General features: G+C 40.7%; 2 protein-coding genes across 4 annotated transcripts; one reads left to right on the forward strand and one right to left on the reverse strand.

The window, feature by feature from the left end:
• Positions 1-246: 246 nt before the first annotated feature.
• On the reverse strand, positions 247-15,548 carry cryz (crystallin, zeta (quinone reductase)). Of its 2 annotated transcripts, XM_017712255.2 has the most exons (9): positions 15,430-15,548; positions 14,828-14,935; positions 12,457-12,609; positions 11,644-11,807; positions 11,479-11,530; positions 10,138-10,287; positions 9,515-9,616; positions 2,814-2,909; positions 565-726 (listed from the first exon to the last, which is right to left on the reverse strand). In XM_017712255.2, exons 2-9 carry the CDS (start codon positions 14,933-14,935, stop codon positions 565-567), a joined length of 987 nt encoding a protein of 328 aa, XP_017567744.1. In that variant the 5' UTR covers positions 15,430-15,548. The 2 variants fall into 2 exon arrangements, with proteins under 2 accessions (XP_037386896.1, XP_017567744.1); XM_037530999.1 differs by lacking the exon at positions 15,430-15,548 and having other exon boundaries at positions 247-726.
• tyw3 (tRNA-yW synthesizing protein 3 homolog (S. cerevisiae)) lies at positions 15,501-21,169 on the forward strand. 2 transcript variants are annotated; one of them, XM_017712256.2, is made up of 6 exons: positions 15,501-15,802; positions 17,231-17,311; positions 18,495-18,593; positions 18,992-19,063; positions 19,170-19,303; positions 20,739-21,169. In XM_017712256.2, the coding sequence occupies exons 1-6, from the start codon at positions 15,629-15,631 to the stop codon at positions 20,938-20,940; spliced, it is 762 nt and encodes a 253-aa protein (XP_017567745.1). In that variant the 5' UTR covers positions 15,501-15,628; the 3' UTR covers positions 20,941-21,169. The 2 variants fall into 2 exon arrangements, with proteins under 2 accessions (XP_017567745.1, XP_037386897.1); XM_037531000.1 differs by lacking the exon at positions 17,231-17,311.
• The last annotated feature ends 235 nt before the right edge of the window (positions 21,170-21,404 follow it).

Consider the following 21,404-nt stretch of genomic DNA (forward strand, 5'->3'; position numbering starts at 1 on the left):
TTATCCAGAGCAACTTACAATTTGATCATTTTACACAGGGAGGCCAAGGTGGTGTTAGGAGTCTTGCCCAAGGACTCTTATTGGTATAGTGTAGGGTGGTTACCCAGATGGGGATTGAACCCCAGTCTAAAGCAAAGGTGTTAACCACTACACTATCCCAACCACTACACACACACACACACACTCACACACACTTTTTGCACAACTCTGTCATTCATCAACAAGGACCAAATGAAGTCCTGAAAGTGTTATGGAAATAATATTTATTTATTAAGTATTAACTACAAATCAAAACCGCAATCAACATCTTTGAAATAAAGCTCATAATACGTCTTTAAGAAATCACAAAATATCAACTGCAGTACAAAGAAAGTCCTGCAGTTATGGATTCAGGCCACTGGAAAACCATCAGTATTTCAGCATCTCCCAATCACAGTGATCTCAATCCGACACCAACAGACTGTGGACTGGAAGCTAAAGTGTCTTGTTTTAGTGGCGTAACATTCAATTTCAAAGCAATTCTCAGTGCAGCTGTTCTGAATGTGAATACAGGCTGCATTAGGTTCACATAATCAGAACCATTTTCCCAGAAGCCCCAGGGCTGTTGATGATATCCTCATGCGCTTGAGCAACTTTATCCAGTGTATATTCTGGACCGACGACGGGCTTCAGCCATCCGGCCTCCATTCCCGCAAACAGAGCTGCTGCCATTTCAGCCTTCTCCTCCTTCAGCATTCAGAGAAAAGACAGGATAAATGAGTGTGTAGTACAAGAATGCACACAGATCAGGCGTAACATCCTGACCACCTCCTCGTTTCTACGCTGATTGTCCACTTACTGTATAGCTGCACTCTGTAGTTCTACAGTTACAGACTGTAGTCCATCTGTTTCTCTGATACTCTGTTACCCTGTTCTTCAGTGGTCAGGACCCCCATGGACCCTCACAGAGCAGGTACTATTTGGGTGGTGGGCTTTCAGCACTGCAATGACACTGACGTGGTGGTTGTGTGTTACTGTGTGTTGTGCTGGTACGAGTGGATCAGACACAGCAGTGCAACCAAAAATATCCAGCCAGCAGCGTCCTGTGGGAAGCGTTTTCTGACCACAGATGAAGGACTTGAGGATGATTAACTCATAATGCACAGCAAGAGATGAGCCATCATCTGGCTTTACATCTACAGGGACGGACCAACAATGCAGGTGCATCTAATAGAGTGGACAGTGAGAGGACACAGTGTTTAAAAACTCCAGCAGCACTGCTGTGTCTGATCCACTCAGACCAGCGCAACACACACTGAGACACCACCACCACGTCGGTGTCATTGCAGTGCTGAGAGTGACCCACCACCCAAATAGTACCGGCTCTGTGAGGGTCCATGGGGGTCCTGACCACTGAAGAACAGGGTAACAGAGTATCAGAGAAACAGGTGGACTACAGTCTGTAACTGTAGAACTACAGAGTGCAGCTATACAGTAAGCTATACAGTATGCATACGTCTGAACACCCCTGGACAAAAGACGCTTTGCTGATTTGTCTGAATAAGTCACACATCCTCTACAGAGAACACACTTAAATATGGCCTATTTCCAAAAAGTTGGTGAGTTTTACATATTGTTACGATGAGACAAACCCAGACGCTAGCGGATGAGATGTTAGACGGTTTATTAGTCTAACTAGCAGCCAAGGCAACAAAAAGGGGCAAAACACAAAGGAGTAGTCCAGGTTCAGTCCAAATGTCCAATAACCAACCCAAACAACCAGCAAAAGTACCAAAAAGGGAAAGGAAACAGACCGAGTCAAAAATACTAATCCAGAAGGTCAAAATCACGGAAAAATAAGAGATAACAGGGAGAATCCGCTCAGCGAGTTTCAGAGAAAACAACACCTCGCACTGACCGATTGTCAAACCCAGGCTTTAGTACTCTGTGCTCTAATGAGACACAGGTGACATCAGTTAAAAGTCTGGGGACTGTGAGCGCTGATAGGTGCGAGAGCCTGAGTCCGGAGTCACAGGCTCTCCCAGGGTATTCTGTGAGTCGGAGTTCAACAGATGAGTCCAATGCGTGACACATATTGTGTTAAATATGTGTTAAATGTTGTGCAATGTGTTAAATTCAACAAATAAACAGTAATTGTGCATTAAAATGTGCAGAGGTGTGTCCTCTGTAGAGGATGTGTAACTTATTTTCACTTAGGAAATCAACAAAACTTGATTTGAAATTGACCAGTGGTGCCCAAACTTTTGCCTACAGTCGTAGAACTATCATATTACATGCACCTCTGATGCTATGTCTTCTTGTTCCCCAAATAGTTCAAATATTCAATAAAATGGCTAAAAATACTTTCAGGTATGTTACTGACAATATATATACACACAATATATATTACATATATTATATATACAGTATAGTACAGCTATATACAGTTTTTAATTTTCAGCCAAAACTGTGAGAAGACCACTCAGCGCTGTGGGCCTGAAAGGATGTGTGGCTGATCAAGAAGAACCTCACTGAGAAAAGGAGACGGACACATCCAACTTTGGAGGCGTGTCTGCAGATTCTTTGAGAAACTGAAAGCGAGTCCCCTGAAAAGAACAGAAGCTGGGATAAAGGTGAAGACAGACTCACTAAACACTTGTACTTAATGGTTGTTTTGGCTGGAAATTAAATAAATGAAGGGTGCATGTACAATAACATAATATACAACTCCAAAACTTTAGTGTGTTATCTAATCTTTTGTAAGAAACACTGTAAAACACACAACCAGGTTAAAAAAGTACCTAATAAATACTATAGTATTTATTACATATTACCTTTTTAGCAGAGTACAAAGACACCCCAATGATACTGGACTCTTTAGCCATGGTGTCTCTGGGGTTAATCTCAATAGGACCTCTAGAACCTACAATCTGAAAGATCAGCCATCAAGATACCAGTAAAGAACACATAAAACAAGCATGCACACCGGCTGTACATCAATGAGCCAAACCATTAAGACCACTTGCAAATATGCTGGCAAAACAGTTCTAACCCAACAGACCTCGGTATCTGACACCAAGTCATTAGCAGCAGATCACCAAAGTCCTGTCAGTTGCGAGTTGGAGTTGCTGAGGATTGGATTTGCTGCTCCACCACATTCCCCAGATGCATGATTAGACTGCGGTCTGGTGAATCTGGAGGCCAGGGCAAGACTCTGAACTCTACACACTGTTCCTCAAACGATGTCTAAACAATGTTTGCAGCGTGGCAGGCGACATTATCCTGCTGAAAGAGGTCACTGTCCGTGGGAAATGCCATCGCCATGAATAAGCATACCTGTTTAGGTAGGTGGGACGTGTCAAACTGATGTCCACATGAATGCTGGACTCAAGGTTTCCCAGGAAGAACATTGCCCATAGAGTCACACTCCCCCAACCGGTTCGTCTTCTTCCTACAGTGCATACTGGTGCCATTACTTCCCCAGGAAAATGGTGTAGACATATCTGGCCATCCATGTGATATAGAGGAAAACGGGACTCATAGGACCAGGCAATCTTCTTCTATTGCTCCAAGGGCTGGTTCCAAAGCTTGCATGCCCATGCTAGGCACTCTGGGTGGTGGACAGGAGTCAGCATGGGCACTCTGACCGGTCTGTGGCTACACAGCTCTGTGCACTCTGTGTTGACACATTCCTCCTAACCATCATTAAAAATTTGAGTGACGGATTATGCGAGAATGCAGCAGGTTCTGTACCGTTGGTCCAGTTTCTGCAGGATATGCTTCCCTCTTGGGTCGGTCTCCCGCAGGACTTTCACGCGATCGACATCGAGCGGGCCCACCGCTCTCTCGCTCCCGTACCAGCGCCGGGCTCACGGCCGCGGAGCGTCCTTATCCGTTTCTTACGGTACACAGACAGAGAGGCTGTTCTGAAGGCGGCTATTAAAAAGCGGGATGTGTCGTATAAAGGATCGCGGCTCCGTTTTTATGCGGATTTATCAGCGGATGTGCTCCGGAGACGCCGCGCCTTCGATGCGGTGCTCAAACGTATGATTCAGCGCAACATGTTCCGAGGCTTCGCATACCCCGCTAAACTCCGCTGCGTTCACGAGGGCCAGGTTCGGCTGTTCGAGGACCCAAAATCTGCCACGGATTTTTTGGATTCCCTTGGTTCTGAGTGAGTCCGCACTGACTTCATGTGGATCTTAACTTTTTTCCTCTTCCGGAGAGACTAAACACTAAACACTAACTGTGAATTCCCACTCACATAATCGTGTTACAGGGTTATAACTCAGTAATAATAATAATAATGTGTGCAGTGTTTTTGTATTATAACCCTATTTTAGTTCTCATTGTGGGGTTCACCACTGACACATCTTATATTAGGAGCTGTAGCTAGTCCTTGTGGACTGACTTGTTTTTTTCGGGACATGTCCAATTTGGGTGACCAACTAGATTTGTTTCTTTCTGCTCCGTCAATTGGGGACGGAGCTGGGGGGGTGGGCCTGGGTTTTTGTTACGTTATTTTATCCTTTTTTTCCTTCTTTGTAAAAATGTTCAGTTTATCGCCACACAAATTGTTTTTGTCATGCATCATTATTTTCATTCTGCTTTTAATTTATACTCATCATGAATGATGCCTTAAGGATGGTAACATTTAATGTTAAGGGTATTGGTAATGTTATCAAAAGGAAGAAAATTTTAACATTGTTAAAGAAAGATAAAGTCTCAATAGGATTACTTCAAGAAACTCATCTTACAGACAAAGAACATGCCAAACTTAAACGTGATTGGGTAGGACAAGTTTACTTCTCCTCCTTTACATCTAACAAAAGGGGCGTGGCTATCCTCATCAACAAAAATATTCCGTTTATTCTCGATTCTGAAATAAGAGACCCTGAAGGCCGTTTCATCTTAATTATCGGTTCAATTCTGGGAAAAACTATTACCATAATGAATGTGTATGCTCCAAATGAAGATCGTCCTCAGTTTATGTCCCATATCATTTTACTATTTAACCAACACTGTACAGAATTTGGTCTTTTGGCTGGTGATTTTAACTGCGTTCTTAATGATGCACTGGACAGATCATCACCTTCACCATTGACGAATCCAAAATCCCCCCAAATACTTAAAAAACTCTGTGAAGACACTGGGCTGATTGATGTGTGGAGAGAGCGCCACCCTCTGACGAAAGATTATACTTTTTATTCCAATCCTCATCAATTATACTCCAGGTTAGATTATATTTTTATGCATACCACTCATATCCACACAGTAACAGCATGTGAGATTGGACCCATACTGCTCTCTGATCATAGTCCAGTCTATTTAAACTGCAACTTTTATGTATCCTCACCAAAAACAAAAAACTGGAAGTTAAATTTGTCTTTGTTGAACAATGATGCTTTTTGTGAATCAATTCGGGACTCACTGAAGAATTATTGGTCAGATAATCAACACTCCCCAGTATCCCCGGGCACTATTTGGGATGCAGCCAAAGCAACAATTCGTGGGCAAATAATTTGCCAGAGCTCTTTTATTAAAAAATCGCGAGAAGCAAAGCAACGCGCCCTGGAGGCTAAACTACTACACTTGGAGCGTCAACATAAACACACACCCACCACAGAGAATTGGAATCAGTTAACCAAAATCAGGACACAGTTCAATCTCAATTACACAGATTATATAAAGAAACTTCTCTTCCTAACCAAACAGAAATTTTACGAATATGGCAACAGATCAAGTAAACTATTGGCTTCCCAACTAAAAGCAGAACAGACCATGAAATCCATTAAAGCAATTAGGACAAATAATGGGAGCATTACATACGACCCACATTTAATTAATGAAGCATTCACAAATTTTTATAAAAATCTCTACTCGTGTCCACCTCCAAACAATGTGAATAGTGAAAATTATTTAGACAAGATCTCCTTACAATCGGCTACAGAATCTGAAAAAGCAACCCTTAGTGCCCCATTCACAGAGAGAGAAGTCTGGGATGCAATTCAATCAATGCCCACCGGGAGGGCCCCAGGATTGGACGGGTATCCCGTAGAGTACTACAGGAAGTTCTGGCCCGAACTAAAACCTATACTCATGCCCGCCCTCCATCATATATACGAACACAATGTCATACCAAATTCATGGAAGACTGCCTCCATCTCTCTTATTTTAAAAAAAGATAAAAATCCATCGGACTGTTCGTCTTATCGACCAATCAGTTTATTGAATGTGGACTTTAAAATTGTTGCCAAGGTCCTTGCACGCAGACTGGATGCCCTGCTGCCACGCTTGATACATCCAGATCAAACAGGATTCGTGAGGTCAAGACATGGTTCAGATAATGTACGCCGTGCTCTAAACATTGTAGATCACCTTAGCAGAAATCCAGATCCAGCTTTTATTGTTTCTCTCGACGCAGAAAAAGCTTTTGACAGGGTTCACTGGGATTTCTTATTTGCGGTACTAAAGAAGATTAATTTGGGTTCGTCTTTTATAAATATGATTAAATCGCTTTACTCTTATCCAAACGCAGTGGTCAATACTAATAATTTTCATTCAGATGTGTTCCCAGTGAGCAGGGGATGTCGTCAGGGCTGTCCGCTCTCTCCACTTCTTTTTTGTCTGGTAATTGAACCTCTGGCCCAATCAATCAGAAATAGTACACGCCTCACAGGCATCAAGATTGGTGGAGAAGACCATCGTATCTCCCTCTATGCAGACGATGTCCTTCTGTACTTGTCCAATCCAAACGCTTCTGTTAATATAGTCTTAGATTTGATCTCTGACTACAGCTCAGTGTCTGGATATAAAATTAACCTGGATAAATCGCTGGCCCTACCAATCAATATTTCACAAAGTGACAATATACGGCAGATAACTCCCTTCCATATCTCTGACACCGGATTTAAATACCTCGGCATAGTAATTACACCCAATTTGAACAATTTATTCACTACCAATTATACACCACTTTGGGACAAAATTGAGCAGGATTTGCGTGTCTGGACCGCTCTCCCAAATTCCTTTTTTGGCCGAATTAATGTAATTAAAATGAATGTCCTGCCTCGACTTAATTATTTTTTCCGAACTCTCCCGTGTTACATACCTGCTAGTTTTTTCAAGAATATAAATTCCAGAATAACGGAATATATTTGGAATAAGAAAAAACCTCGAATCAGGTTCTCAATACTCACTAAAACGAAAAAACCAGGGAGGGGTCTCTTTACCAAACTTCCAACTATACTATTGGTCAGCACAAATTATACAAATGCTATCTTGGTTCTTAGATAGACATGATTCTAAATGGGTTGAAATTGAGTCTTTGTCCTGCAAACCATTGGAATTAAAATCTCTCCCATTTATAAACAATTTAGAAAAATGTCACAGTTTAAAAGACAAATACACAGTTTATAACACACTCTTGGCCTGGAAAGACGTTAGACAATATCTAAAAATCCCAAAAAATATCTCACTGTACTCTCCAATTTGCCATAACCCAGACTTCCCCTCTCAACTAAGGTCTATAGGACTACATACATGGGTCAAATCTGGAATAAGAGATCTATCCTGCATATACGGACAAAGTCTAATGTCTTTTGAGCAGATAACAGAACAGTTTAAGGTCCCCAAATCAGATTTTTATAAATACCTTCAGGTACGTCACTTCATAAGCTCCAAAGAAACCAAACTCCGAACGGAGTTGAATGACATGGAAAATGTTCTTATTAAGCCAAATCCTCGTCTGTGTAAAATATCGTATGTGTATTCTACATTCTTTGATGTCAATGAGCCATGTTACAATCCATTGAGACAGGCCTGGGAGAAAGATCTTTCTATTAAATTTGACGATGACTCTTGGAATAATATGCATAAGAAAATATTTCCTAGTTGCACTTCCATTAACATCCAAGAACAGAATTTCAAATTCTTTTTTAGATCTTATTTAACACCTTCACGTCTGTATAAGATGTGTAAAAACCCATCTCCACTATGTCCTAAGTGTAACTCTGATACAGGTACATTTATGCACATGTTCTGGGAGTGCACTAAAATCCAAGTATTCTGGAAAGATGTTCATCAGGTCATTCAGAAGATGTTAGAAAAACATTTCCACATGTCACCATGTTTGTATCTTTTGGCTCATGATCCCAATGGGGTGCTAAATGGAAACCAATCCTACCTGATGGGTTCACTGTCATACCTAGCAAAGAAATGTATTTTACTGCTCTGGATAACTCCAACTGTCCCAACAGTCAAGATGTGGCTGACACAACTGTCGAATGTCTTTCCACTAGAAAAACTCACGTTTGAAATGCATAACAGACAACAAAAATTCTCTGAAATATGGTCACCAGTTTGGAAAGTGTTGGAGGATTTATGATCTTTCTTCTTGCACCTCATCTGTACCCCTGCCTGCATTGTAATTTCTATGTAATTACTACCTAACACTTTTTTACCATACCCTTTCACTCATTCTTGAACATTTTGCAATAATGTCAAATTGCATATATCATAGTGGCGATTAACATATGTTTTTGTTTTATTATATTTTATTTTATCTTATTCTACATTACTCTCTTCTTTTTCTCCTCTTTTTCTGATTTGTTGTTGTTTTGTTGTTGTTTCCCTCTGTTAATTATAAAATCCAATAAATATACAATAAAAAAAAAAAAAAAAAATTTGAGTGACTTCTTCTGTCAGTTCAGACCTTCGTTGGCCTGTCTTTGGATTGAGGTTTTTCCATTCTTGGACCACTGTCGGTAGGTACTCACCATTGCTGACCAGGGGCACCTCACCAACCTTACTGTCTCAGAGATACTCTGACACAGTCATCTGGCCCTTATCTGAGTGGCTCAGGTCTTCACGTCTGCCCACTGTTCCCACATCGACCACACTGACCAGGAGAACTGACTGTTCGCTTGTAATATATCCTAGAACTTGGCATGCACTGTTATAATGAGATAATCAGTGAGTGGATTACTGAGTGCATGTAAACGCAATCATAATTGGATTTCTGCAGTTATCTGATTATTCAAATGGTCACTCCGATAAAGAGCTAGAGTTTAGCTCAGTAATCAGATTTCTCAGTGCATGCAAACTCTTACTCTGATTTCTTTCGCATTTTTCAGTCCGAGTATGTGTGAAAACAGATGGCGGTACCAGAAATAAGTGAGCAGCTTTACTGCGGAACGCAACAAAACACATTTGGAGTATGTTCATTTTTCAGGTAAAGTTTTTTTAAAAGTGAGTTTCACATTAAGTTGAACTTACTTACGTCACGTCTTCTTCTGTGAGTTTATCGGCAAGTTGCAACACAGAAATCCGATTACCGCCCGACTCATGCAGTTTCCCATGATCTGATTACTCAAGTGCGTTGATCCATTTGATTTGAACAAAATCTGATTTTCTGCAGTTATCAGATTATTAAACGCATGCAAACACACTCACGGTTATTCGCCGGATCTGTAAGATTGGCTCATCAGTGTATAAGCCAACAAATAAGATTTATAGGAGGAAAAATTCTACTCACTGTGACCCTACCACCAACAGCCAGCAGTTGTAGGTCATTGCTGAGGTTCACATTGGACAACATCTCAACGATCACATTAACACCTTGTCTGCTAGTAGCCGCCTACAACAAACACAAATGTGCTGTATTATCTTCTCACCATTCTACCAATTACATTAGAAATAATGGTGGGCAATGTATTGATATGTTATTGTGATAAATATCATTAAGATAGTCTTTTTGAGGGGGAGGGGAGGGGGGGGTGTATGGTCAGTACTTCCAGAGCACTGAATAACTTTTAGCATAAAAAAAGTGTTCATCACAAAAAATAAATAAATAAAATAAAATAGACTTAAAAAAATTATAGAGAGCCTGTACACAACAACAACCACTGTACAGTAGTAGCTGCATAAAATGCATAGTAGCTGACTGGATAGCAGCTCATTATGCCATTAGGCTTTCACTTTTGCCAAAGTAATTGTTCTTTCTGGGTTTTCAGCCCATTTTAAAAGTGTTCTAATGTTTAGTCTGAGCATTTTATCTGTTCTCAAAACAAATCACTGTGATACATATTGCATACTATGAAAACGTCTTAAATATGGTGATCTTATCCATTTTCATCCTTAGTTACAAGCCATTCAAACCTGAATTTTATCAAGGTAGTCTTTTTCTCTGTGGTTGAAGGCCATATGGGCTCCATTGTTGAGCACCAGTTTCATGCCTTCAGGGGTGCCAGCTGTGCCCAGAACGTTTAGTCCAAATGCCCGTGCCAGCTGGCATGCTGCAATCCCAACCTAATAACACAAACAACACAATTTTTAAAAACACTTCAATGCTTTAAAGACTTTAACAAAGGCAAACTGATAAATTTTCCACTGTAGAACAATGTTATACTCAAATATGGCACATATTAAAGATACACCATGCAAGATATTTATACTGAAAGATGTGTCATTATGTCAGAAGAATAAAAACAGGTTCAAATATGGTGAGCGTGCACTGCTACAAAACGGAGGTGTCAAGAGGTTTTCACACCACGTCACACTTCTATGTAATTCATGTCACCCACACAGGCTCAAAAAGAAGGTCCGGCTCGATGTTTAGGTCTCAAGAAATCAACATTATACTGATGAAGATGTGACGACAATAGTAGATCATTCACTCACATCCTTGGAAGATACATTCTTCACCGAGTTTAGACGGAGTTCCTGTTAAATACTTTTTCTATTTGCGCACAAGCATCAGATTCATCCACATGGGGATGGGGTGCGAAGCACAACCCATGTTACAAAACTATCTTCTGCACGTTGCATGCAATTACATCTTTCCACCAGAGAGGTCTCCAAATCCCAAAAGCTTGTATAGTGCAGCTTTAATGTATATTTTTCTCAAAAACTGTTTGGTTGAAATTAAACCTGGATATACATTTTAAGATTACAGAATCCTTGCCTTTTTATCAGTTCTGCTGGTCTCTAGGTCATCAGGTACAGCTGTCAGCTGGCAATTTTTGGTTGGCCATCTTACACTTTAATACCTCTATTTAATCCCTCTACAAGTACAAATATGACTTTACATTTTTTTAAATCTATTTTAAAACTTTATTAAAGGACTTGTGGTGTAAAAAATCATGACATGGCTAATCACCTGCATCGATTTTGAAATGTCAGAATCCATTATAATCAATTATAATCTGTTGTAATAATCAGAGAGCTCAAACGTGTCCAATATTTTAGGCTGTTTTCAAAAATAATGACAAAAATACAAATAAATAAACGCTAGCTGGGTAAATTGTTCCTCTAGTCTCAATTTTGTATTCAGGGTATTTTAAATATAATTCTGAAATGTAGCAAAAGTGACCAAACTCAACTGAAACGCAGTGTAATTTGAGAATCTTTAAGAAAAAATGAGATTTTCACTCCTAATATACAGTTTTGGGACATTACAAAAAGATATTTAAGAGGAATGAATGAGATTTAGTGTCTTACACCTCCGCTGGCTCCATGGATGAGAACAGCCTCTCCTGCTTTGGCCTTCGCCCTTTTTCAGACAAAACAAGAGCACGTTTATACACGGCACGAGACAAAACAAACTAAAGTCTACAGGGTTGCATAGTTAATATATGTATGAACAGTTTAACGTTAACTCCGCACTTGTGAAATAAGGCTCGGTAGGCCGTGAAATATGGGATTCCAATGGCAGCTCCTTGTTTATAATCCAGCAAATCAGGCAGTTTGTGAACGGATTCCTCGGAAGCGACGGTGTACTCCGCATATCCTCCTGTTTCAGTAGCTGTGGTGAACACTCTGTCACCCGCCTGAAAGGACAAGGCAGTTTAGCCCAGTGTTCAATGATCACCACTCAAAACTACAGTGTGTGAAGGAGGAGACATAAAAAATAGGATCCTTGCAATAACTACAGCTACCTGAATATTTGCTTAATGAATATTTATCAAGGCAGTGGCTCATATCCACTCAATACATCACACACGGCTTGTAGTTCTATTGCACAAATGCTCACAGTTATAAAAAAAGTGACTAAAAAATAAGATATGAAGAGTATGGAAAGCTAACTAAAGCTTTGAGCGTGTGAGGCGAGGGAAGAGAGGCTTTCTAAGACTTTCTACAAGTGAAAATGTGTCCAATTCACTATAAAATCCAATTTGAACAGCTGGAAATTGAACCTGAATACGAGGCCTCCAGTATGCCTCTGCAATGCTAGGCATTGCTTTTACCGTCTAATTCAATAGGCCTAGTATACAGTACAATATTATCTATTATTATAGAGTAATGGTCTGACTCTGAAATGTATCAGAAACAGTAGGACTAAATTTAAACTTAATAATATTTCATACCATGCAAACTCAGTGTTTAGGAATATGGACCAAAGACACGACTGGAAACAAAAGCAAACGCACTGCTGCACAGTTAATCAAACAAAATAACTACAATACATTTATAAAATACCTGCAGAAAGCAAATTCCATCTCCTACAGCCTCCACCACTCCCGCCACATCAGTTCCAGGCGTATAGGGCAGGTCTGGTTTCCGTGCATAGGAACCAGAGCGAATATACGTCTCCACTGGATTCACTCCACAGGCGTGCACCCGAATAAGGACCTGTATGAGGAAACAGCAATGAGAAGATAACCACAAGCTTGTCTCTCTAGCTAGACAGACAAGCAGATGTCAGCACCACCACAAAAGAATCACATTCAGTTGTGTTGACTGTTAAAGTCGTTAATTCCTGCATTACTTTTAAGTTTAAGATTAAGTGACCCTTATTAGTCCCACAACGGGGAAATTTAACCCATCCGTGCAGTGAAACACCACATACACACTAGTGAGCACACACACACTAGGGGGCAGTGAGCACACTTGCCCGGAGCGGTGGGCAGCCCTATCCGCAGCGCCCGGGTTAGGTGTCTTGCTCAAGGACACCTCAGTCAAGTGCTTTTGGCTCTGGGGATCGAACGGGGTTCCCATGACCGCCCCAGAACTAAAGACAATGCGTTGGCCGGGAAACTTGGTGGTTTAGATGTAAACAAAGTAATTCAGAGAGGTTTGGTGTGAAATGGTTGATTGTAGAGACTCTGATTTCTTTACAGTGGTGGTTATAGGAACCAGGGGTCACCATGACTACATCACAAATATAGACATTTCATTTACTATCCAGAACCACCAGTAAACTAACACACGTGGTTTTAGATATTTAATGTAGACAATAGAAAATTTTGGTAAATCTGGGGAAAAGTTTTCTTTGGGGACCATTTTGCCACTGAACACCGTCCATGTTCATCTCCGCTATGAATGGATTTTTAAAATATACACTAAGCAGTGGTGGACAGTAACATTCATTCCTGTACTAAAGTAGTTTTTTCCTGTATCTGTACTTTAGTTTTTCCATTTTGGGCAACTTTTTACTTTTTCCTCCACTACATTCTGAGAAATCTGTGGTTCCTTTTGGTTTCTGTGTGTATAAAAACGTAACATGTCAAAACGAAAGAAGCGCAAAGCCAGAGCACCAATCAGGGCCCAGCGGTCACTTTGTTTAGAGCTGGTTTTGACCTGTTGGTCATACCGACCCAGTGCAGCAAATGAGTTTGGGCTGGTTTGTTTATGAACAGACGCCTACAGATCAACATAGTAAAGGAGCTCATCTGTGATCCTGAGTTTAAAGCCAGTTTTTATTCAATTTAAACTTGGAACTAAGTTGTAAATAAATCTGAAACTGAAACTTTGCTTGTTTGTAAAAGTGATTTCAGAGCCACTCGGTTCTCCCTGATGGAAACTGTTTACCTTCAGTGTTTTGTGCTTCTGATCATTTTAATAGACATCAGCGTCACTAATTAATGACGTTCTATTAAAAGACTGGTTTACCAAGAGAGACGCTGGAGGACTTTCACCTGAAATGAGTTCATGAAGCCAGTCTGGTTATAAAAATGATAACAGGACATCAGAGCCAGAATTACTCTTTTAGTACTTTTACTTTATACTTAAGTACATTTGAAGGAAATTACTTTAGTACTTTTACTCAAGTGGAGGTCTAAAGGCAGGAACTTCTTGGTATCTCTATTTTATCTCAAGTACACGATTTGGGTACTTCGTCCACCACTGCTCCTCCGACGATATTTTGGGGAAGTAAACAATACTAGCTTAGTGCTAACAAAACATTGAAACACCCATAGAAAACCCGGCAGAAATTAAATGGAATTTTTTCCAGTTCTTGTTCTTTGAAGGCTGTTTTTATTGTTGACTCTTAAAAAGATTAAAAAAGAAGGTCATTTGAAGGGAAATACTTTAGTACTTTTACTCAAGTGGAGGTCTAAAGGGAGGAACTTCTACTTTTCCTGGAGTGATATTTTACCTTGGGTGTCTCTACTTTATCTCAAGCACAGGATTTGTCTACTTTGTCCACCTCTGACTTTAAGCCAAAACTTCATATCAAAACCATTGTAAAGCAAAATCTCTGTATCAGAGATTATAGAACATTATAGAACAGAGTATAGAACATTCATAACCATTTCATGTAATAACTTTACATGAGGGAGCTCTCATAGGCATTAAAATCTTCAGATGTCTGGTTCCCATCACCGTCACTGTGCACACCTCTGAGTCTCTAGAATGGGGCCTTTAAAGTCAAACCACTCTGAATGACTGTTTACATCTTACCTGTTTATTTACGAAGAAAGTCTGAACAAGTGACAGAATTCCCTTTTTGGGTTAGACCTGATAACTTTAGCATGGTAAAATATGGTGTTTCTGATCAAGTGGCCACTAAGTAGAGACACAAGTGTCTAAATAACCTGATGAATCAGTGTAAACAGCTTTAACTCACTTGCTTCTGTCCTGGACTGGGAACAGGCACGTCTGAGCAGAGCTTCAGAACTGAAGGTGCTCCAAACTCTGACATCCTTATGGCTCTCATCACTTTAGATGCGGCCATCTGGAGGAAAAGGGGGGGGGTTCACCAGTTAAACAGTGTCATAACATGAGCTCAGCATTTCACACTTTAATGACAGGCCTGCTGAGACTGAATTAAATATCATTTTTGATGGTGAAACGCCGTGGGGTCGGCGTCCCGGGCAGCTTTTAAAGCCTAGTTTTGACCTACACTGCAATCCAAACAGAAAAATGTCCATTAAAAGCACGAAAACTGAGTTTGGCTTCTACATTTTGCGTTCCACCTTAAATAGTGCAGCGTTTGCGTTCTGCGCCTAACGCTGAGCCGAGGCGCCACAGCGTAACCGCTGCGCTATTTAAGGTGGAACGGAGAATTCGAAAAAGCTAATTCTTTCAAGTTGATGGCAGCTGAAATCTGTGACAAGCTTTGAAAGCAGACAATGCGTATATACTTGACTTTTAAAACTAAGCTGGTCAAATATAAATATAATTATATATATGTGAAAATAAAGGACTTAGCTAGATGAACGGACCCACCGTGCAAACTGGACTCTTGATATGTCGAAATAACGTTACTTCCGTTTCTAATGCTATTTGGTCCAACGCGGCCGCCGTAGAAGCATCTGCTAACCAGTTAGCTACACACAAGTAGCTGTTAATGCTAATAAAACATTAAAAATAAACGCTATTTATGATAAATAGGCGGACAAAACCCGACTACATATCCTGTTGAGCGATGGAAGGAGAAAACACGTTTAAGCAGTGGAAGAAACAGAGTCTGAACCGGCTGGATTTGAGTAAAAAGGGCAGTATAGACAGAGATGTTGCTAATATTGTGTCTTTCATAAACAGCTCGGAGCATCACTTCACCACGAGCTCCTGTTCTGGGAGGATCATCCTCATCGACGGGGTAAGAGCAGACAAACTCCAGCTTCTCTAAGAGACTCTTATTTAGTAAAGGTCTACAGTGCTGGGCGAAAGTTTCAGGCATCTAAGCAAATGTGTAAACAGTTTAGCTCAGCAGTGAGTTTATCACAATATACATCAGAATAAAGTCGCATTTCATAATTCAAATAAACAGAAAAACAATAAACAGTAACAAGAGACTCGTTAATATCATCAATTACATCATGAGCTCAATTTACTGAGCACTGATTGGTCAAACCAGGAGCTGCTTTTTAACTACATATAATACTGGACTTCCTCGAGGAGCGGCTTGGAAATGGGTAAACAAACAAACAAACACACCAACATCCAGAAAATCACTATTATATATAAAATTTAGATGAAGAGACCCTTATTAGTGCCTCAATGGGGAAATTTAACCCATCCATGCAGTGAAACACCACATACACTCTAGTGAACACAGACACTAGGGGGCAATGAGCACACTTGCCCGGAGTAGTGGGCAGCCCAATCCGTAGCGCCCAGAGAGCAGTTGGGGGTTAGGTGTCCTCCTCAAGGACACGTCAGTTATGTGCTGTCAGCTAAGGGGATCGAACCGGCGACCTTCCGGTCACGAGGCTAGTTCCCTAACCTCCGTGTATGTGAGAGTGAGTGATATATATATATATATATATATATATATATATATATATATATATATAAAAAATGTGTCTGGCTCCAACAACCACGCCACGTTCAAAGTCCCTTAAATCCCCTTTCTTCCCCGTTCTGATGCTCGGTCTGCACTTCAGCAAGTCGTCTTGACCACCTCTACAGGCCTAAGGCATTGAGTTGCGGCCGTGTGATTGGCTGATCAGCTATTTGTGTTAACAAGCAATAGAACAGGTGTAGCTAATAAAGTGAGTGTGTATAATCATTATAAATTAATATTTGGATGAACAAAATGTATAGAATATTAACACTTTTCTCAGCACATAAACACAAACTACACAAATAAATACATTTTGAAAATGTGTCTTGGGTGCCTAAGACTTTCGCACAGTGCTGGTTTTATAGTCATCAACATTGCATATAAAAGCTCAGAAGACACGTGTAGATTCGCTCATGGTTTTGGAAAGTAAATAAAACGGCTAGATTTGTGTTGTAGACATTGAGACCCCTGGTTCCCATCGCCACCACTGTAAACAGATCTGAGTCAGTAAGTTTCTCTACAGTGGACGATTTCGCATCAAACCACTCTGAATGACTCTGCTTACATCATACGAGCTGAATTATTAGGGAATGTGTGAAAATTGGAGGGATTCCCCTTTAAAGCAGCATCTTCATCACGCAAGACTAGATTTTGAATAGGTGTCTTGGTGGAAATGACTGTGCCATTACCATTAGTTGTGATGTTTCTCTGATCATTGTTTTTGTTTTGTTTTGCTCCTAGGTATCTGACCGTACAGATGTACAGAAGCAAAACTGCTCCTGGTTATTTGTCACTCATGAGAAGTGCAAGAAAGATGATGTAGTAAGAAGATATGCACCCCTGACTCACTCTGTTTTTTTTTCTTGACTTCATTGAATGTCATTTATGATCTTTTGGGGTTTTATGTACCAAAGAGAGTTGCAGTTCATTTTTACATGACTCTTTATTTTATCTTACATGACCATCATCTCTTTATTCCTTAGGCTTAAGCAGGCTGTTATGCCCGTGTGCCTGTCTGAGTTTCCAGTCGCCAGTTTTTGACATGCAAAGTCATTCTGTGTGGTTTGTTGTGAAATGTCTTTAGAGAAACGTGTAGTCTCTGATTTCTTTACAGTCGTGGTGCTTGGAAGCTGAATGCCTACAACGGAAATATAGCCGTTTTATTTACTATCCAAAACCGCCAGTGAATCTACACCGGCCTTCTGAGTTTTTTTTTTATTTATTAGTAATAGTAACGTGGTGTTAAATAAGGATAGAATGTGTATTTCTGGGACTGTTGCGCCTTAAAAATGCCATGCGTGTATTGGAAAATACATTTTAGGCCAAAACATTTTCATAACTATCATAAAACAGTGACTCAGGCATCATAATCATAACCATTCTGTGTAATATGGGGCAGTCGTGGGCTGGAGGTTAGGGAACCAGCCCTGTGACCGGAAGGTCGCTGGTTCAATCCCCAGTGCCGACAGTCCAGGACTGAGGTGTCCTTGAGCAAGACACCTGACCCCCAACTGCTCCCCGGGCACTGCGGATAGGGCTGCCCACCGCTCCGGGCAAGTGTGCTCACCGCCCACTAGTGTGTATGTGGGTGTTTCACTGCACAGATGGGTTAAATACGGCGGTCTAAATCCACAGTGTGTAAACACAGTTGGCAAAATGGTTCTAATAACTTTAGGTTCATGTCACTGCCACTGTGAATGACCGTTTACATCTAAATGCGTTTAATTATGCAGAAATGTTGAATTCCCCTTAACGATGGATATGTGGAAATGTCCCTTTTTTCTGATCGTCTGGGCTGAAACACTTCTTGTAACTCCAGTGTGAATGTAGACTGAATAGGCAGATATGAAATATAGCAGATGATAGAAATAACAAACGAGTCATTTTTTGTGACTTCGCTAAAACGATCAATTCAGAAAAATGTCATTTGATATTTCCCGTGATATGAGTCCTTAATAACAGGGCCTAATGAGGAGGCTGTGATGTTTTATGTTCTCTCAAACAGGTGGCTGCTTTGCAGAAGTCTTCGGGAGATGCTGTGTTTAAGTTTGAACCCTGTGTTCTCCACGTCCAGTGCAGACAGTTGGAGGACGCACAACTTCTGGTAACAGTCATTCGTATTACTGCAGCATGTTATAGTGAAGCGTGAAATCTGTGACCTTACAGCAGATCGATTTTAGGAAACATTTTAATGACACCTAAACGTTTCAGATTCAGTTTGATTATATTTGCACCATTCAGATACTTTGAAATACGCTAAATGCACAAACGTGACCATAACTAGTTGTAAGCTTTTTTTTGTTTGACAAATATTAAAAAGAATATTATTTTAGCCAAAAAAGGAGTGTATGCTTGAATATTGTAAATGATCATAATGTTCCAAAATTGATTCAGTTGAAGTGTCATAAGATCCAGATAAGCTTAGCGTGATGTCCCCACTGGTCGAGGTAATTACAGTGTTTAGCAGGAAAAATGTGATCATGTATTTTCTTTGTTCCACAGCACTCTGTTGCTATAAACTCTGGTTTCCGGAACTCAGGAGTGACCATTGGAAAGAAAGGCAAAATCATTATGGTGAACAAAACTAATAAGATTTTGACTAGAGACATTTAGCGTGATGTGTACAAATCTAATTAAAATCAGCCTTTGTAACTAATTGAATACCTGTAATTGCTCATAGGCTGTGCGCAGTACTCACTGTCTTGAGGTTCCTCTCAGCCACAAAGGACAAGTCCTGGTTTCTGAAGAATACATTGATTTTCTTGTTGGAGTTGCTAACAGCAAAATGGATGAAAATCTGAAGAGGATAGAAAGGTGTTTAATAGAGTGTGTTTTTCTTTCTCTTGTGTATGGTTTTATGGTTTTGCACTTCTATACACTATATTGCCAAAAGTATTCGCTCATCTGGCTTCACACGCGTATGAACTTGAGTGACATCCAATTCTTAATCCGTAGGGTTTAGTATGATGTCAGCCCACCAGCTTCAACTCTTCTGGGAAGGCTTTCCACAAGGTTTAGGAGTGTTTATGGGAAATTTTGACCGTTCTTCCAGAACTGCATTTGTGAGGTCAGACACTGATGTTGGACGAGAAGGCCTGGCTCACAGTCTCCGCTATAATTCATCCCAAAGGTGTTCTATGGGGTTGAGGTCAGGACTCTGTGCAGGCCAGTCAAGTTCTTCTACACCAAACTGGCTCATCCACGTCTTTATGGACCTGCTTTGTGCACTGGTGCTCAGTCATGTTGGAGCAGGAAGGGGCCGTCCCCAAACTGTTCCCACAAAGTTGGGAGCATGAAATTGTCCAAAATCTCTTGGTGCTGAAGCTTTAAGAGTTCCTTTCACTGGAACTAAGGGCAGCCCCACACCATGATCCCCCCTCCACCAAACTTTACACTCGGCACAGTGCAGTCAGACAAGTACCGTCTCCTGGCAACCGCCAAACCCGGACTCGTCCATCAGATTTCCAGACGGAGAAGCGTGATTGGTCACTCCAGAGAACACGTCTCCACTGCTCTAGAGTCCAGTGGTGGCGCTTTACTCCACTGCATTCCACGCTTTACATTGCGCTTGGTGATGTAAGGCTTGGATGCAGCTGCTCGGCCATGGAAACCCATTCCATGAAGCTCTCTACGCTGTTCTTGAGCTGATCTGAAGGCCACATGAAGTTTGGAGGTCTGTAGTGATGGACTCTGCAGAAAGTTGGTGACCTCTGCGCACTATGACCCTCAGCATCCGCTGACCCCACTCTGTCATCGTTCCCAATCTCTCCCACTTTGTTATAATCCCACTGACAGTGGACTGTGGAATATTTAGTAGTGAGGAAACTTCACGACTGGACTTGCTGCACAGGTGGCGTCCGATCACAGTACCACGCTGGAACTCACTGAGCTCCTGAGAGCGACCCATTCTTCCACTAATGTCTGTAGAAGCAGTCTGCAGGCCTAGGGGCTCGGCTTTATACACCTGTGGCCATGGAAGTGACTGGAACACCTGAATTCAATGATGTGGAGGGGTGAGTGAAAACTTTTGGCAGTATAGTTTGTATACATGTACTTATGAATGTGTACAGTAGTGTAATATCATTCTGTAATATACTGTATATAAACATTATGTCTCTTCAGACACTGAATACGTACAGATATTCACAGATTTTCTCTTCAGCTCCTTTCACAATAGCTCCTTGTTAAGTGTGTGCAGCCTACTTGGCAAATAAAGCGATTCTGATTCTGACTGTTTTGTGTCTCACAGGTTCTATAATTGTTTGAAATCTGCCTTGGAACCAGAGGAAGTTAAAACCCATTTGAAGGAAGAACAATCGGACAAGAAAACTGTCTACAGGCGGCGGAGAAAAAGAATACAGGACAGTGCCGGGTCAGACGGCGGAGTCAAAAACCAAAGTGAAAGTGACCAGGAAGATGACCTGGAATGTGAACTGACATTATTTTCATAATATTTATTGAGGATGTACAGTGGTATCGCAATCATAGCAGCATTGGCTGGTAATTGCATAAAAACCATCAACATCGGACGCATGTGTAGATTTGACTGATATTTCAAACTGATATTTAATGACATACTTATTGAAATCCAGAAGAGCAGAATGTTTGTACCGTGCTGAATCACTTTCCTGTTATCTGCATTTGTAACTCTACAGAAATAAATGTTATATTTTTCTGGAATGCTAATCTGGATAGATTTGTTCCCCAATTTCTATATTTTATAAATATTTATTCATGGGTAGTTATGTACATTAAAAATACTGGGTGTCGGCTTATTCTTACAGTTCTCATAATGGTGTATAAAATTAAATAATTGTGTCAGGCTTTGGCCTGTCATGGTCACGAAGCGTTAACTACCATATAAATGATAATACTCACAGCTGCCCTCTAAAGGTTTCATTAACACATCAAACTG

This window comes from Pygocentrus nattereri, chromosome 19 (assembly GCF_015220715.1).
Source record: "Pygocentrus nattereri isolate fPygNat1 chromosome 19, fPygNat1.pri, whole genome shotgun sequence".
In the NCBI taxonomy this organism is placed as follows: Eukaryota; Metazoa; Chordata; class Actinopteri; order Characiformes; family Serrasalmidae; genus Pygocentrus; species Pygocentrus nattereri.

Coding starts and splice junctions, on each gene's coding strand:
- cryz (XM_037530999.1), bottom strand. CDS start 14,935: ATGGCCGCATCTAAAGTGATGAGAGCCATAAGGATGTCAGAGTTTGGA. Junction 11,531..11,643: donor TACCGAGCCTTATTTCACAA/GTGCGGAGTTAA, acceptor TGTCTGAAAAAG/GGCGAAGGCCAAAGCAGGAG. Junction 2,910..9,514: donor CTGTTGGTGGTAGGGTCACA/GTGAGTAGAATT, acceptor CTGATCTTTCAG/ATTGTAGGTTCTAGAGGTCC.
- tyw3 (XM_017712256.2), top strand. CDS start 15,629: ATGGAAGGAGAAAACACGTTTAAGCAGTGGAAGAAACAGAGTCTGAAC. Junction 15,803..17,230: donor GGATCATCCTCATCGACGGG/GTAAGAGCAGAC, acceptor TTTTGCTCCTAG/GTATCTGACCGTACAGATGT. Junction 17,312..18,494: donor AGTGCAAGAAAGATGATGTA/GTAAGAAGATAT, acceptor TCTCTCAAACAG/GTGGCTGCTTTGCAGAAGTC.